Source organism: Alternaria arbusti (assembly GCF_024043155.1).
Source record: "Alternaria arbusti strain BMP 1465 chromosome Unknown scaffold_1, whole genome shotgun sequence".
Taxonomy (NCBI): domain Eukaryota; kingdom Fungi; phylum Ascomycota; class Dothideomycetes; order Pleosporales; family Pleosporaceae; genus Alternaria; species Alternaria arbusti.
In genome coordinates, this window is record NW_026249941.1 from 2,401,106 (window position 1) to 2,416,839 (window position 15,734).

General features: G+C 52.3%; 5 protein-coding genes across 5 annotated transcripts; 3 read left to right on the forward strand and 2 right to left on the reverse strand.

Annotated features, from left to right (window-relative positions):
• Nucleotides 1-2,309: 2,309 nt before the first annotated feature.
• J4E86_000869 (uncharacterized protein) lies at nucleotides 2,310-3,815 on the forward strand (the record flags this gene model as incomplete). Its single annotated transcript, XM_051441442.1, has 3 exons — nucleotides 2,310-2,714; nucleotides 2,768-3,655; nucleotides 3,702-3,815. The coding sequence occupies 3 exons, from the start codon at nucleotides 2,310-2,312 to the stop codon at nucleotides 3,813-3,815; spliced, it is 1,407 nt and encodes a 468-aa protein (XP_051307613.1).
• Nucleotides 3,816-6,165: 2,350 nt separating this feature from the next.
• Nucleotides 6,166-11,871, reverse strand: J4E86_000870 (uncharacterized protein; the record flags this gene model as incomplete). Its single annotated transcript, XM_051441443.1, has 5 exons — nucleotides 6,166-9,121; nucleotides 9,174-11,256; nucleotides 11,303-11,445; nucleotides 11,495-11,684; nucleotides 11,754-11,871. The coding sequence occupies 5 exons, from the start codon at nucleotides 11,869-11,871 to the stop codon at nucleotides 6,166-6,168; spliced, it is 5,490 nt and encodes a 1,829-aa protein (XP_051307614.1).
• Nucleotides 11,872-12,230: 359 nt separating this feature from the next.
• On the forward strand, nucleotides 12,231-12,706 carry J4E86_000871 (uncharacterized protein; the record flags this gene model as incomplete). The annotated part of the gene is made up of 3 exons (XM_051441444.1): nucleotides 12,231-12,345; nucleotides 12,401-12,632; nucleotides 12,688-12,706. The coding sequence occupies 3 exons, from the start codon at nucleotides 12,231-12,233 to the stop codon at nucleotides 12,704-12,706; spliced, it is 366 nt and encodes a 121-aa protein (XP_051307615.1).
• A 78-nt stretch (nucleotides 12,707-12,784) lies between these two features.
• On the reverse strand, nucleotides 12,785-13,821 carry LIA1 (deoxyhypusine hydroxylase; the record flags this gene model as incomplete). The annotated part of the gene is made up of 2 exons (XM_051441445.1): nucleotides 12,785-13,295; nucleotides 13,349-13,821. 2 exons carry the CDS (start codon nucleotides 13,819-13,821, stop codon nucleotides 12,785-12,787), a joined length of 984 nt encoding a protein of 327 aa, XP_051307616.1.
• A 534-nt stretch (nucleotides 13,822-14,355) lies between these two features.
• On the forward strand, nucleotides 14,356-15,623 carry J4E86_000873 (uncharacterized protein; the record flags this gene model as incomplete). The annotated part of the gene is made up of 2 exons (XM_051441446.1): nucleotides 14,356-15,004; nucleotides 15,055-15,623. The coding sequence occupies 2 exons, from the start codon at nucleotides 14,356-14,358 to the stop codon at nucleotides 15,621-15,623; spliced, it is 1,218 nt and encodes a 405-aa protein (XP_051307617.1).
• Nucleotides 15,624-15,734: the final 111 nt, after the last annotated feature.

Consider the following 15,734-nt stretch of genomic DNA (forward strand, 5'->3'; position numbering starts at 1 on the left):
AGCAACTAGAATAGCTCAGGGGACTTTCACCATGATTGTTGTAGTCTCTGCAACGTTGCGAATACCAGATCAGCCACCGAACATGAGGCAATTCGCATGTGCAGCCAAGCAATATAGGACGACCGTCGTTCACAAAGCTTCTCCTGCCCACTAATAGCCAGGAAATGGTATTATACTTGGGGCTCAGCAGAACGAGGGTTTGACAGCTCATCAACTACCGATCGAAATATGCCTGCTCGTTTCCATAATTTTAATGAAGGCCAGGTGATCAGCCCTGATGATTTACGGTGTATTGGGCTCATCGTGTCTAATAGGTGGTATGCTGTGGGTCTTATGACAAACCGCTATAAGTGTCGCGTACCCGCCTGGTGTGAGGAAACCGGTCCGGCGCCCAGTCTGTATCTACAAAGACCTGAAGCAAATGTATTGGATCATTCAAATACTGCTTCCAGCCGCCTTGTAATTCCAGGGACAGATTGAAGGGCCAAGGCGCGACAGTGATCAAAAGGCCAAGCTGTTACAAACGGTCATGAAGGCAGTGCATATTAGTGGATTGCAAGTCCCAAACTTCGACTTAGCTCTATTGTCGACTTCATGTTAGACACTGTCAGCCAACGTTAGTATTGCCGGCATCGTGTACATCGTCGGATCGTTTTTTCGCTGTCGCTTTGACATCCAGGGCGGAAGAAGGGTCCAGGCGGCTTGGATAGTGGCAACCTAGAAGTGACTCAACAAAGTCCAGATCTTCGTGCTGACAGCCTTCTCATCGAAAGTCCGGATCGACATCCGCGGATTATCTGGAGGGGCGTAGGTTGGCAAGTTACAGGGAAGAGTGGAGAGCCCTATCATGTTCCCCACTGTAAGTCTGTGCCCCAACACCGAGTCACTGGACGATACTCTGTAAGGGACTATCCAGCCTGAGCTCAGTACCCTCGTTCCTGTAGGCTACCATACACATGCAGTCTGGAGCAGGAAGGGTACATACGCAAGGAACGACGGCTCCCCAGCTCCGAATTGGGCTGGCTTTGGTGACATCTAGATATTGCATGCGCCGCTCTTGACGCCGCCTCTGCATGCAACGCGTGGAGTTGATTGATGAGCGCAAGCGAGGGCCGGCCATGCCGCCAAGCTACGCACCGTCAGTAGAACCATGTACGACCTATGATCTTCTGCAGTCCATGCTGACGCTCAAAGTTGGAGCCAAACTCGCCACCACTGCTGGCGAGCCCAGAACGGTCAGGACACTCCCAGTGTCAGTTCAACTTTCGATACGGAATGGAACCTCGCGTCACTTGCATGGGCCTTTAGGGTGAACTCTGTCGAGCAGATGTGCTGTTTACCAGAATTAGGATGGGGTGGTGGCTCTTCTCTTACATCTCCCCGGCTGCTTTCTCCTGCGAAGGTCTGACCACAGTAGAATGATGAAAGATGGAAGGTGGAGGTAATTAGTCAAGATGAGTCGTGAAGGCGCAGGTAACGGCATCCCTGGCCCGGAAGGGCAGCATACCTAGGTGCCACAGTCTTGCAAGTCGCTCGGGACGCTACGTGGTGGGTGCGGAATCGGCTCTGTAGACCTTGCCTCCAGCGAGAGGATACCGCCGGTACACCTGCCGAAGTCTCGTAGCTCTTATCTCCACACTGCGCGGGTGGCACTCTCATCATTTGACAATGTTAGCGAATCGGCGACGCCGCACCAATATGCTGTTCTCTTCAAGTAATGAGGGCGCGGCGGCCATCGAATATGATTGCACTGTATCGAACGGCACACGGCGCTGCCTGATCGCTTCCGTACACATCGGCTACATGTTAGTGAGGTGATCAGAAAAGGCCCGAATTTGCACTATCTGCACTCCAGTATTTCGACTTCAGCTATGAACACACCCGATCGCACAAGATAGGAGGTCCACGTGCGATTGAATATTACCAGGCTCGCGTGGATAGCGTCGGCGCGTCGATGCTGGCGACCAACGCGACGAATTAATGTTGTTCGACGCGTCTTTCGAGCATCTCGCGCGTCGAGCATGCTTCATAGTGATGTTGTATGTTCAAGTTGAGTTTCTGGAGAGTATGCCATGGTGTTCGTCGATAGCGGACAACCAAGTCCGTTATTCGGCGTGAAGCCATGAGAGGCCTCCACTATAATGGGACGTGCACAGGCTAGCGTTAGCGCTGTCATACGTCATCTCCGATGCGACTGCGGGCAAAGCCTCAACTCAAAATTAACTGCTCCCAAGACGCCACTGAATCGACACGCCGTGCGTCTTCATCTCAATTTATCCAAATAAACTACATACCAGACACACGCCATCATGTCGCTGGAGAAGATCACGACCATCTCTCCCATTACGAACAAGCCAGTTGTCACGCGCAATGGCCTTTCAGATGCAGACCTCCAATCTTTGCCTGAAACAGCCGCCACTGCGTTCGAGTCCTATCGACGCACATCGCTCGCTGAAAGGAAAGAGATTGTCAAGAAAGCTCTGAAATTGCTCAATGACCGCCAGGATGTGCTGGGCAAGGAGATCACTGAGCAGATGGGCCGTCCTATCGCGTACACTGCCAAAGAAGTTACTACAGCGGTGATGCGCGGCGAATATCTACTAAAGATTAGTGACGAGACACTTCAAGATACTCCAGGCGAGGCGGAGAAAGGTTTCAAGCGCTACATCAAGAAAGTCCCGCTTGGGCCCGTCTTGATCTTATTTCCATGGAACGTGCGTGCAGGCCATAAGCTATTTTTGGTCGGCACATGCTGACTTACCTGCAGTACCCGTATCTGACCCTCATCAACTCGCTAGTACCTGCCCTGCTCGCCGGCAACTCGGTCATCCTGAAGCCATCCCCACAAACGCCTACCAGTGCCGAGCAGATCCAGGAGATTTTCAAGGAAGCCGGATTGCCTGATGGTGTACTTCAAATCTTCCACAGCGGCTCCATCGTCCAGATTGAGTCGATCGCACGCTCGCCCAAGATCCAGCTAGTTTGCTTCACTGGATCGGTGGCCAATGGTCTTGCGGTTCAGCAGGCTGCGAATGACCGCGTACCGCTACGAGTGGGTCTTGAGCTTGGAGGCAAAGATCCTGCATATGTACGCTCCGATGTTGACGTCAAATGGGCCGCGGAAGAACTTGTAGACGGCGCTGTCTTCAACTCTGGCCAGAGTTGCTGCAGTGTTGAGAGGGTATACGTCGATGAAAAGATACATGATGAATTCGTATCAGCGCTTCAAGACGTACTCAGCGGATACAAGCTTGGCGATCCATTCGACAAGAGCACACATGTTGGCCCAGTAGTCTCAAAGCGATCAGCAGAGACTATCCAGTCGCACGTTAAGGATGCTCTGGAGAAGGGTGCCAAGGACGCTACCCCAGACAACGCCAGTTTCAAGAACCCACCTGCAGATGGCAACTATGTGGCTCCGACACTCTTGACGAATGTCACGCATGACATGACCGTAATGACAGAGGAAACTTTCGGTCCTGTTATCCCGGTCATGAAGGTCAAGAATGACGCAGAAGCAATCAAATTGATGAACGACAGCCAATTCGGACTTACGGCTAGCATATGGACCAAAGATGTGAACAAGGGTCACGAGCTTGCCGATGACGTCGAGGCCGGCACAGTCTTCGTAAACCGATGCGACTACCCCGCACCAGTAAGTTATTCTAGGACTACACAGGACACTTTACTAACCGACTCAGGATCTGGCGTGGGTTGGGTGGAAGGACTCTGGGCGAGGCCAGACACTGAGCAAGTTCGGCTTCGATCAGTTCGTCAAGCTCAAGAGCTACCACGTCAAGGACTACCCGAAATAGATGACTTGACACGGAGAAGTCAAGCATTACCAAAATGTTGAAGGCTTGATCTCCTTGCGAGAGATGATCAATGGTATCCTAGTACAGACCAGAAAGATCCTACACAATGAAGGCTGCTCAAGTTCAGTTCACACGCCGTCGGCGATTCTTAAACATGTATAACATTGTCGACCCCAATTTTAGTAACACAAGGTTTACTTAAGTACCACTTGATGCTGCTAGAATACTGTTAACACATATCGTATCCGATCGTATGAACACGCCTCCCGGGTTTGTTTCGAATGCCACAGATGTTTGGGTGCCCACTAGCGCCTTTCTAGTGCTATGAAACGTCGTGTAGAAATGAACTTCTCCTAGCAAGTGGAAACTTCTGGCCTCAAAGACGTTATCCACCTCCAGCAGATGGTGGTGTAGAGTTTGCAAAACTGTACAACACTCGCAAGTCTGATGCTAATAACCAGCTTCATGATCGCAGTCTCATTCAATCTCTTGTTTCCAAATGCGACGCTTCTCGCCGTAAGGCTTTCTGCTTACAATTCACATATAAGTTCTTTGTTCACGTGTTTGAGACGCACGAGCTATCAAGCTCGCCCAGCTCCTTACATTCCGCGGCGCCCACTCCCGCTCTTACATCCCCAACGAAAGCAAAGGAATGTCAGCATCGGAACAATGAGGGCGAATTCGTAAGGGATGGCCGAGCGCCATGACAACGCCTGAAGAAGGCAGACTTGGTGCCACACTCTCAGTCCTTCGCTCACGCTTATCTAATATTTACCTACTAGCATCTATCGAGCATCTTCCTATGCGAACTAGATTTCGCGATCCTGCCGCTTTTGGCCTATTTCCTGGCCTCTGTCTCGTTACTGTAAACTCTTTTCTCACCCAATTGTTTCAAACGCCGCCGTCTTTGTAAGATCGCTGCATGTACCATATTCCTTTCGATTGCCAACGAGATATCGCGCATCAAACCACACGTCTCCGAAGCCCACCAAACCACGCATCTTCGAGCTCACACAATGGCATTCAATCGCGTCATTCTAAGATTAAAACGAACACTACTTTGCGATAGACGCGAGCAGAAGCCCAATCTAGACAATATGGATATCGTACGTACCACAATCAGCTTCTCCCTCCTACACGCGCCGTTAACAAATACCAAAGGGAGGACCAACAGATGTCCGCGTAATCGACGTCTCAGACTTCTTACCAGGTCTTACCTACCACGAGCGCAAACAAATCCGAGAAGAAGCGTCTAGCGGCGCGCTTCGCCTTCAAAGCCTTCAATCGCATCCACCACTGTCGTTTCCGGAAACGTCTCTCAACGGCTCGCATTCGCGCTTGCAGTCTCCCGCGACTGACCCCGTTCAATCTGCTTCCACCGAGGCTGACGCCATCTCCTCGCATTACCCATCTTCCGACGTGTTTCCGGAAGCCGACTCTGTGATAGCACACGCGACGACTCTCGATGCGGGCCCGGGAGCGGAATTCAGCAGTGCTTCTGCAATATCAGAAGACGAGCACAGTGCAGATGTAGTGCGCATGAAGGATGTCGAGAATGACGAACGGCGATATAGCAGCGACGCCAGTTCTCCTCGGTCTTCTCCCCAGATAGACGCAGAAGATAAGAAGCATCGTGTGGGTCCAACACATGTGTTGACTCTGGATAAGGAGGAGAGGGACGCAGACAAAGATTTGTCTGCCACTGGGCGAGGTGGAAAAGACGTGGAAGTTGAGCAAATACATGACAATCATATCGTGGGGAACAGCTATATCACCGGGGAGACAAAAGTGCTTGTTGCATGCTGAAAACATGGAGAAGACGCAATGAAGACATCACAAGATGTCAACGCGTGCGAGTTGCATGCGTAGGAACATGGCAACATAAACGTAGGACACCACCACGGAATGGATAAACAGGTAACGGGAGAGGCAAGATGTCTAAATCGCACATAGAACAAAAGTCATTTCATCGTCACCAAATTTCTTTCATCGCATGTGGGTTGTTTCACGAGAGCCCGATAGGAGTTTTTGATAATATATTGTTCTAGATTCGGATAGCTTCGATGATGACATGCTGAAGATCGCCGTCCAAGCTATCAAGCTTGTGATGCCACGAAATGAGAAACGCCAGATACACACTGTCCATGTACCATATGCTGGTGGGTATCGATGATATGCCTTTTCCGTTGAACGCCGAAAGCATGCTGAAACGATTTTGAACAAAAGGAAGTGTCCGATGCGCGTGGCATAGCCGACGATGCTGATGTGCTTGTTGAGATAATGGAGTATTGGTTCCGCCGTATCAAATGTATGTTCTCGCAGGCAATCGGTGGCTGTCCGATCAGGGCTGCTAGTCTGAGTCGCCGTCGCCATCCGGTGTGCGAGAATTCCTCTTCTTCTTGGATCCAGCAGGCCTGCCCCTTGCCTTCTTTGGTGTGTTGCCTAAGCTGACATTGCTCTTCCTCTTCCTGCCACGACCACTGGTAGGGAATGGCGTACCGTCTTCGCCAGTCTCGGTTGGGGTCTCATACCCTGCACCAAGTGCATCGTCTCCTTCGGCGTCAATGAAGGTCTCGCGATCAACATCCAGTAAATCTGCAAAGTCATAACATTGTTTCACCATGCTCTCGCGGCTATCTAGAGCGCGCATGATCGTTTCGAAGCGTTCCCAAATTTCCTTACCAGTGACGAGGTTGTTACGATGCGCAGGCTTGATGTGATCCTTTTGCGGAATGGGCGCGTTGCTCTTCATGGAGTAGCATTTTCGAACAAAAGTGCGAGTTTCCCACACCATCTGCAGGATCATACAAGCTGCGGTGATCTGACGAAGTCTGTCGTTGCTGATTGTTGGAGTAGCAGGTTGAGGTGCTGTCGGAACTGCCGCTGGTAGCATTGATGGAAATCCGTTTGCACCACTAGCTTCCAACATTTGTTGTTGGAACATATCTTGAGGCTGAGCTTGCACTGAATTCGCGTCTTGCTTTGGAAGTTCATCCGCGATGATAACTCCTATAGCGGGCCCTGTGGTGTTCAGGACCATCGCTTCAACTGCATGAAGGAACACAGCAAGCTCTTCCAGGTGAGGGAAGTCGAGCAAAGCCAGATTCTCCAGACAGAAGCGCGCGTACAAGACAGCCTCCGGTATAGTGCCACTCATATCCAGCTTTGAAAAGTCGAAGTCCACTTGTTTGCAAAAGTTATTGATGAACTTTTTGAGACTGGCTTTCTTGCCCGTCTTCAATGCCTCAAACAACTTCGCGAGCTTCGGAGTGTGTGTAGCTTCGACCATGCCATGAGGATCAGCGAACATGTTTAGTTGATACTTGAAAGCCATGTGGATGGCCTGCATGTACTCCTTTTCCAGATACGACTCTTGCTTCTCGTGAATGCGTCTATGTTCGTCGGCTGCAACTCGAGCCAGGCTTGACCAAGGCGAGGTCGCAAGAGCGACAAGCGCAGCACCACACTCCTTTGGATGAACAAGACCTTGGCGACTGATGCTAGCGATGATATCTGTGGCAACGACGGCAGACTCATTTTTGTTCTCCAATGCAGCTTTCACGAAATATTCTAAGAACTTCTGCGCCAGATGCAGCGTGGCATGATCGTTTCCGGTAGCCGTAAAAGACGTTTCCAAGCGCGCCGAGCCATTAGCAGCTCCTTTGCCGGTTGCAATTTGCGCACCAGTTTCCGAGCGCCGCTCAGCGACAGTGAAGAATTGCCTGAAGAATAACAGTGCGATGTGCTTCAGGGTGTCGTTTCCTTCGTTAACAAAGACAAGCTTGACCACCTTCTCCACTTCACTGCGCATGAAGTGCTCTGGCGACTGCTGGCATATGCCACCCATACTCTGCAGGGCTTGCTCGCGAATCTTCGGCTCCCAAATCTGCATGGTGAAAGGTCGGACCGTGTCTAATAGGAATAGAGATGGGGGAGGTGGATTCTTCTGGTTCAACATCGGCTCCAGGTGCTTCTTCAGAGATTCTTTTCCGTCGTGCTTGTTAAGGGACGCGCGGAGCTTGTTGTTGAACGATTCGACCTGTTGATCCAGGCTGCAAACTTGACCAAAAGCACCAATCAGAATTAGATAGGACATGATGGTATCAGCCTTCTGGGCTGCCTGCTCTTTGGTTAAGTCCAAAAGTGGCCTAAGGTTGCATATGACAGAGCAGATTGTGGCAAAAATCTTGTCAGTATCCATGCCCGGCATCTCGCTGATAGCCCACAAGCAGTGAATGACGTCAAGAAGAGTTTCTCTACTTGTAGGCCATCCCATCGATGCACATTTAGCCAGTTTAGGAACGTTGCGCTGAAGACTTGCTCGAATTTCTTCTGCGAAAGCATGCTGAAGTGGGGGAAGTGTCGGCAACACATGCCGAAATATAACGACCGTTGGCCGCACGAGGGCCACGTCATCCATGGTGGCGATGGTCTTGATGTATAGCTTCAGATGCCGCAGATGGTCGAGCGTGAACAGGGTCGGTTCGATCTTCGCGAAAACACTAAGGGTGTTCATAACGCGAGCTTGAGACTTGATATCCGTACCGCTTCCGGGAGCAATGGCTTCGTCTACCAAGTCGACAACCAGCTGTGCGCAAATCTTTCGGTTAGAAGCCGGACCCTTCGCTTCAGGTGACAGACAATGAGCGAAAAACTTCTCGAAAGCTTCCAAATGTACAGCGCTTTGCTCGATAGAGTCCAAGAGTTCTACCATGAAGGCTGCTCGTTGAGCACGGTTGAGCCTGTGCATACTGTCGTCGGTCTTGACATTGTTATTAGCTGCCGTCAACCATATCTCCTCGAGGACGTTGCGACCCAGCTCGGAAATTGCACTCTCACTATCCTGCGAAGGGAGGAGTAGAGGAGCGGCAATCTTGAGCCTATTATCATTTGAAGTGGAGCGGAGATAGATCTCTTTGAGTAGCTTGATGGCCTTCTTCTTGGGGCCGTTTGAGGGATCTGTGGTCATCTCCAGAATTTGTGGCAGCACATGGCGCTCGAGAGATGGTTCTTTGGCCAAGCAGTTCGACAGGAGCGAAAGCGTCGCCTCTCGGACCATCGGTGAACTGTCTCTAAGTGATGGGATCATGTTGATGACATGTCCTTCGGAGATGACCCGAGGATCTTTGTCCAGCAGTTGTTGCAATCCTGCTGTTCCTCTCGTCCGAAGCTTCGAAGAGCTCTTGTCCCGGGCGTATGCCTGCATATAGTTGACGATCTGCGAAAGGTACCTGCACACCTGGCTTTGTAAAGTGATGACGCCCGCGGCGAGTTTGCTCTGATCATCTGACACAGATTGGAATTTGCTATCAAGCACCGTCAGCTGGGGAACGAGCCTAAACAAGTTGGAAAACTTACTACTTCTGACTGAGCCACTTGGGGTCTGGAATCATGCTTTCCAGACAATGCTGAACAGTTTGTATTGCTTGCGGCCTGTGATCTGTATTTCCTTCTGGAACTGTTGGAAAGGTCTTAACGACAGCTGCCAGCCACGAGCTGATATGACAGCCAGTCGCTGCCTGCAGATGCGGGTCTTCCTGGGAGGGGCGTAAATCGAGATAATCGACCAGTGATTCGAGAACCATGCGGTACGGGCCATCGAAAGCTAGCAGATCCACATCATTAACCCTCTCCTTGACGTCTTCGCTCATGGCGTCATTCACAAGACGATCTAGTCTTGACGACAAATCGGACTGCGAAATGTCCAGCCTTTGCTTCATCTTCTTGAGTTGGTCTCTGAAATCAATCACGCCACAACCGATCCTCGCCATTGTTGTGAGTGCCATGTCTTTGTCGACCACAGAGTGTTTATTTGCTGAGTCGTCCTTGAGTATGTTGACCATACGAACCAAGAGGCTCTGCAAAAGTATGACAGCAGCCGGCCACTGGGGAGAACCAAGGACGTTACAAAAGTCGTCGATGAATAAGTCCAGAAGGTTGCGGAATGGCTTATCGCCTGATTTGGAAGTATTCGAGGCTTTGTCGCACAGTTGGGTTACAATATACATTGCCGTGCTGGTAGCTTCCACCGTCAAGTCTTGAGCAATCACTGCCGGCGTCCGGCCGGCGCCTCTCTTTGGGGCTTTCGAAGGTGCTTGGCCAGGCTCGTAATCGCTGGTATCGTCTTCAATCATGCCGCCAGCTGCGTCTCCGCCTTGTGACGCAAGACGAGTGCTCGGATTCGTTGCGACTACTTGGACAAATCGCATGAAAAGTGCAGATATCGTCATAATCGGGACTTCACGAGCCGACAAGAATTGCCTCGCGCTCGCTTTTTTGTCGGGCAGCTTCTCCAGGTTGCCTAGAATACCATTTAGAATCGACTGCCGTTGGCTTGGGTATCGAGCGAAAATCTGGGCAAGAACATCCATGACTTTCTGGCGGAAATGCTCGAACTTCTTGATACTAAACACCGAATCCTTCTCGTTCTCGCTATTCTGCTCAACGAGCAGTTCCAACGTCAGATACTCTAAAGTATTGAGTGCCCGGTCCGGCAGGTTGTATTTGCCCATCAGCGTAGCAAAGCGGGTAAGGACTGCTCCACACAGTCGCAGCACCATCTGCAGATCTGGCCTATGAGCCGATGCTGCAGTAAAAAGGTCTTGAGCCTCCCCAGACCGCCGAGATTGAACGACAGGCACAATGCAGGCATTCTTGATTAGCTTCGTGAGATCAACAATAGAATCGATAATGTCCTCTCGTCGCATCCGATAGTCGTCACGACCCTCGATCATGGTTTCCAGCAGGAGCTTGGATGACTTGAGCGCGAGCTTGGCTGTTGTAATGCTCTCGGTAAGCTCCGGGGTAGTCTCATCCTGTGGAAAGAGCCCATTCTTAGTTGCACACACGACAGCGGGGTGTAGTAGTGATTGTATCTCCATGGCAAGGTCCACAGGAAGCGCATTGAAGCGGCCGAGACTGACAACACCGGACATCTTCTCTGAAAGAGCCTCCATTGAGCGGGGTTTGAGAACGTTGAACTCGCCGTCAGGAGTTGGGATTCTGGTGAAGTGCAGTGAGCCGTCAAGATCATCTTTGTCTTCGCTCAGACTGGCGACTAGAGAGTTGAGAATCTCAATCTTCCCGTCAGCGATCTCTCGTTCGTGGGGTCTCAAGACTGCAACGCCGCTCTCGGCTCTGTTGTCCTCCTTCCTTTGTGACAAGCTTCCAATCTCGATGTTGTCGATGTACTTGTAGTCGGCGCGTGGAACCGCTTTTGGCTTTATCATAACGGCCGGACCAGGAGGCCGCACTGGCGTGCTGCTGGGAGCCGACGAAAGAGCGCTTGACGAGAAGGGTAAATCTATGTTTTGCGTGAAGGCATGGCCGTTGGAGGTGGCCTGGGGCGGTGTGGGCGCTGGGCGCGGCAGTTGTGGAGGTTCAGCTTTTCGGGAAGGTGCCGACTCTGATCGAGGCTGTTCGGGTGCTTTGACATTCGGTGCTGTCCTTGTTAGTGGTTGCACCGGGAAAGTGACAAAGAGGCCTACCCGTATATGCCACATCCGTCTGGTCGTAAAGCCTGCGCGCGAAGGGGCTCAGATCAGAGATAGCGCTGCGAGTATCTCCGTTGGTGTTCTTGACGGGACTGTCCGGCGGGGGCGTTGGTAGTTGCGGCATGGGCTTGAAGTGACTGTGGGTGTTAGACAATACTTCCAGGTACGGCAAGAGCGTAGACCCACTACTCTGGCAGACTATCGCGGAGTAGGAGGTTGCGAAGCTGGTTGAGGGTATCATGCAGATGCTGGGCGGTGGACTGGCCTTGGATCTCGGCGTTCAAGATTCCGACAGCCTTCTTCGCGGCTTTTTGTTGCTCGGGGTTTAGGGTAGAGGGTGGCGTAGGAGGCTCGGCGGTTGGGAAGGGTATGATTTCTGGTGGTTATTAGCCAGGTGAGAGAAAAGCGCTTGGGCAAAGGGCGCAAGTGAAGTAGAGCGACGCACCGGGCGAGAAGGGGATGATGGAGGTAAAGGGCGAATACGGAAGGGCCTCATCCACTGTGGGCGGAGGCCTTCTGAACGGGAGCGCGCCTCCGTTGGCATGATGCCAGTCGCCATTCATTGCCGCTTGTGGTGTTGAGCACTTGCGGACAGGCGCAGTCGAGGTGTGGTGGTAGACTTGGATTGGACGGGTTGGGCATGCAGCTATATCATCGTGCGTGCGCGCATGCTATGCTCCGGTAGCTGGACAGTCGCTGCCTGGTAGACTGATGGTAGCAAACTTGTTGTAAAAGTACCATGCGATGCGACCGGGAGCATGAATGCATGTGGTGGTGCACGACATTCAGACGCGTTCTCACCGCCTGCCATTCCCGTCCTAGCTTGGCTGCAGCCGCGGAAGTCGCGATTCCCTGTAACTTTTTTCCTCAACTCCAACACCAATCACCCGCACCAAGACGATAAATCGATAAATCACCCACCATGTCTGCTATTGGTAGTCTTGTCTTTTGCACCGACTGCGGAAATCTCCTCGACGGATCTGCCGGCAAGCAAAATGTCATCTTGACCTGCGCGGCATGCGGAGCGCAATGTAAAGGTATGCGCCGTCTATGTTGCGCATGCAGAAGAGTAGAAGATTTAACCGACCGCAGATACATCGTCCAAGACTGTCGTCACAGTTTCGAAGCCAACCGCTTTCCCGTCGTCGCTGCGCGCAAAGAGATCCGAGGTTCAGACCATATCCGAAGAGGACGTTCAGACGAGCAGCGTCATCAATCATCCATGCGAGAAATGCGGAAGAGAGGAAGTGCGATACTACACACAACAACTGCGAAGCGCAGATGAAGGAAGTACTGTCTTCTACGAGTGCGACTGCGGTCACAAGTACGTTCAATCGTCCATGTCAAGAGCTGAGCTTATGCTAATTGCTATGTTACAGATGGAATACCAACAACTGAAGCGGAAATTCTACCTATGTGGCCATTTTGAATTCTAGATACCCCGAACGCCGTATGCATGCAATCCCTTGGGCTGCGCTAAGCTGCAACAGCTTGCGGCACGATCGCGTACTCCATCTCTCCGTTCTTCTCAAACTCTGCCATGTCAAGTGCTACGACCACACTGTCGCGCACCACCTGCTCTGGGTCGTTCAAAAATTTACGCAGAGTATCCTCGACACCCTCTTCATCGCCCAAGCTTCCAAGTGCCTCGGCTGCCTCATGTCGGACCATGCTTGCCTCCTTTGTGTTACTGAGCGCTTCTGTAAGACTAGGGATGGATGCGGGGTGTGACAGCTGCCCAAAGACAAAGGCGATTTCGTGGCGGAAGAGAGCAGATGGGTCTGTGAATCCGCGAGCGAGCGCCTGTACGGCCGGAACGGCAGTTGGGAGGTCCGGCGGCGATGAAAGATCGCGCAGGGCGAACATGGCTCGGTAGCGCTGGAACAAGGGCAAGGAGGTGTCGAGCAGTGTCTTTTCAAGTTCGGGGATCGATGCCTTCTCCGTACTCTGTGGTAGTGGTGGCGCAGGGTCGATGGACGTGAAGTCGCTGTGTAGTAGTCAGCAAGAAAGTAGAATACGCAGGAATTGAAATTAGCATACCTCTTCTTCAGCTTCTCCTGCCCCTTCTGCAGCCCATGGTCCCACTCTATGCGGTCCACAGCAATGTCGCAAGTTTCCCGTACGACATCGATCTCTTTAACGTCGTCCCTCAATGTCCTTAGCAGCTCAAGACTGCTCTTGTCGCTCAGTGCACCAAGTGCCTCGGCAGCCTCGTGCCTGCACATGGAGTCCTCCTCTTTATCCTCCAATACGCCCCTCAAGGGCGCGATGGCAGCATCGTGCCCCGACTGACCCAGGCAGTAGGCGAGTTCATGCTTCAACAGAGCTGACGGCGATGCGAAAGCGGCGGCAATGGCCTCGATGGCGGGAACAGTCTGCGCACTGGGTGGCTGCAGGCCCGCAAGGTGCTTGAGAGAGAAAAGAGCGCGAAAGCGGCGGGCGAGGGGCTCCGACTCCGAGGTGAGGATGTTGCGAAGCGTAGGAACTTGGGTGTCCTGCTCTGTGACTGCCATTTTGCTGCTGTGGAAAAGAAAAGTAACCGCGAACGTAGTTCTTCACGCAAATGTCTTCCGAAAGCGGCTCGACTCTTTTTTGGCGGGGATGCAGAGATCTGGTGGGGTGTCAAAGTTCCATCTGATAAGATCTTCACCGCACCTGCATTCACAGCGGTTGACGCTAGTCGGATACGGTTAGACATAATGTGACAGCGTGGCAGACCAGTTGACCGAGTCCAGGGCTGCATGAGCCATGCAGGAACAAGCCGCTCCGTTCACCTTACTTTCACTAGCTATGACTCCTTTTTGCCCCGTCTTTACTCCCCGTGAGTGAAAGACTCAGCCGGTCAACAGCGCATCAAAGGGACAAAGACTATACCTGGGCCTGCCGCATGGGGAATCGAGTAGCCTCACCCTCACCTTCACTTCACCGCGACTTCGCATATCGCCTGCAAACCCCCACCACGCTCCTTACACGTCACGCCCACCACGAAGTGACGGGGACACTTCTTTTACGCGACCAGACTCGACCGCTCCCACCTTCCACTTAGTATGGCGTTTCTTCGCGGAGTGTCCGATTGCTTCTGGAACTATGTCAGTCCGCGCAAGACACAACAGCGCCGGGAGAAGCCGTACGCCTTCAAGGTGCCTGCGCTCCCCACTCGATCCGCTGCTCTGTCAAAACACACCACACCACCGCCTACACGAGACATGAGTCCCGAAACGCACGTCAAGACCCGGGGACTCAGCCCACCGAGCACTCACTACGATATCGATGCGACGCTGCTACCGCCCTCCCCACCAGCTTCGGCTATGTCGTCCAAGGACCTGGAAGGAGATACCCTGGTCGCGCATTCGCCCATCGCACTCGCGAGGGACCACGAAAACGATGGCTCTTCGGCCGACCTATGGGATGCGAACGAAGAGACCATGGTCGTTGATGACGGCACCTACATGGTCGTACAGAAGAAAGTCAATCACGACCAGGAGCGGTACAGACAAGATCAACAAGCCCGTGAGCTGCGTGACGCTGGTTGGTCTGAGGACGCGGTCTTTCTTTTTCAGAAGCTGGGCATGCGCGGATTTGAGCCACTGATGCCCATTAGCTGGATCGATGATCTCGAGACTGTCCCCGCAGACCTATTCACCGAGAACATAGACAAGGCCTTCATCAAGCCAGCCTCCGGTACTGATTACAGTGGTATGTTACGATCTTGTAGTTGCTAAGAGGATCTTACTAACAGCGTCCAGCGCAGCATGCTCTCGAGAAGCTGTTCGACCTGGGCGGTGTCGCTCGCGACGCCTGGCAGACGCGGACGAAGCGCGCTCCCCACTTCCAGATCGGCAAAGCTATCAAGGCATACACAAAATGGGCTATGAAAGACGGTAGAGTCGAGCATCTCTGGTCCCAGCTCCCTCTATTCCAAACCGTCACCTTCTCGAGACATGTACACCCGGCCGTGGGAGAGCGCAAGATGATCGAGAAGCTTGGTCGGCTACACGAGCTATGGTACGACGCTCTACAGATCGATGAGGCAGCAGCCCGCGGAGATGCTATTGTACCTGAAGTCCCGACCCTCTATGGTATCACTGCAACGCACACCGTCATGGCATTTGTGAGCTACGCGCCGCCGACCTTGAAGAACGAACAACCTTCACTACGTTTACTCGCCATGTACGACTTTATGCAGGAAGGCTGTGATGTTTGGAACTCACTTGCTATCTCCATCTTCATCATTCACGCGAGGAACAGAATGATGCAGTTGAGGGAGTGGCTTCCAGAGCCGGAGGTATCAACCAGCGAAGACCCTGATCTTTGAACGACGAACACGAAACGAAATACACAACACACGAGAATGGATGAAAGAGATGACAAACTACGTAATGAACGAGATGGATATGGTTATGAACGATGAGAACGATTTCAGTGC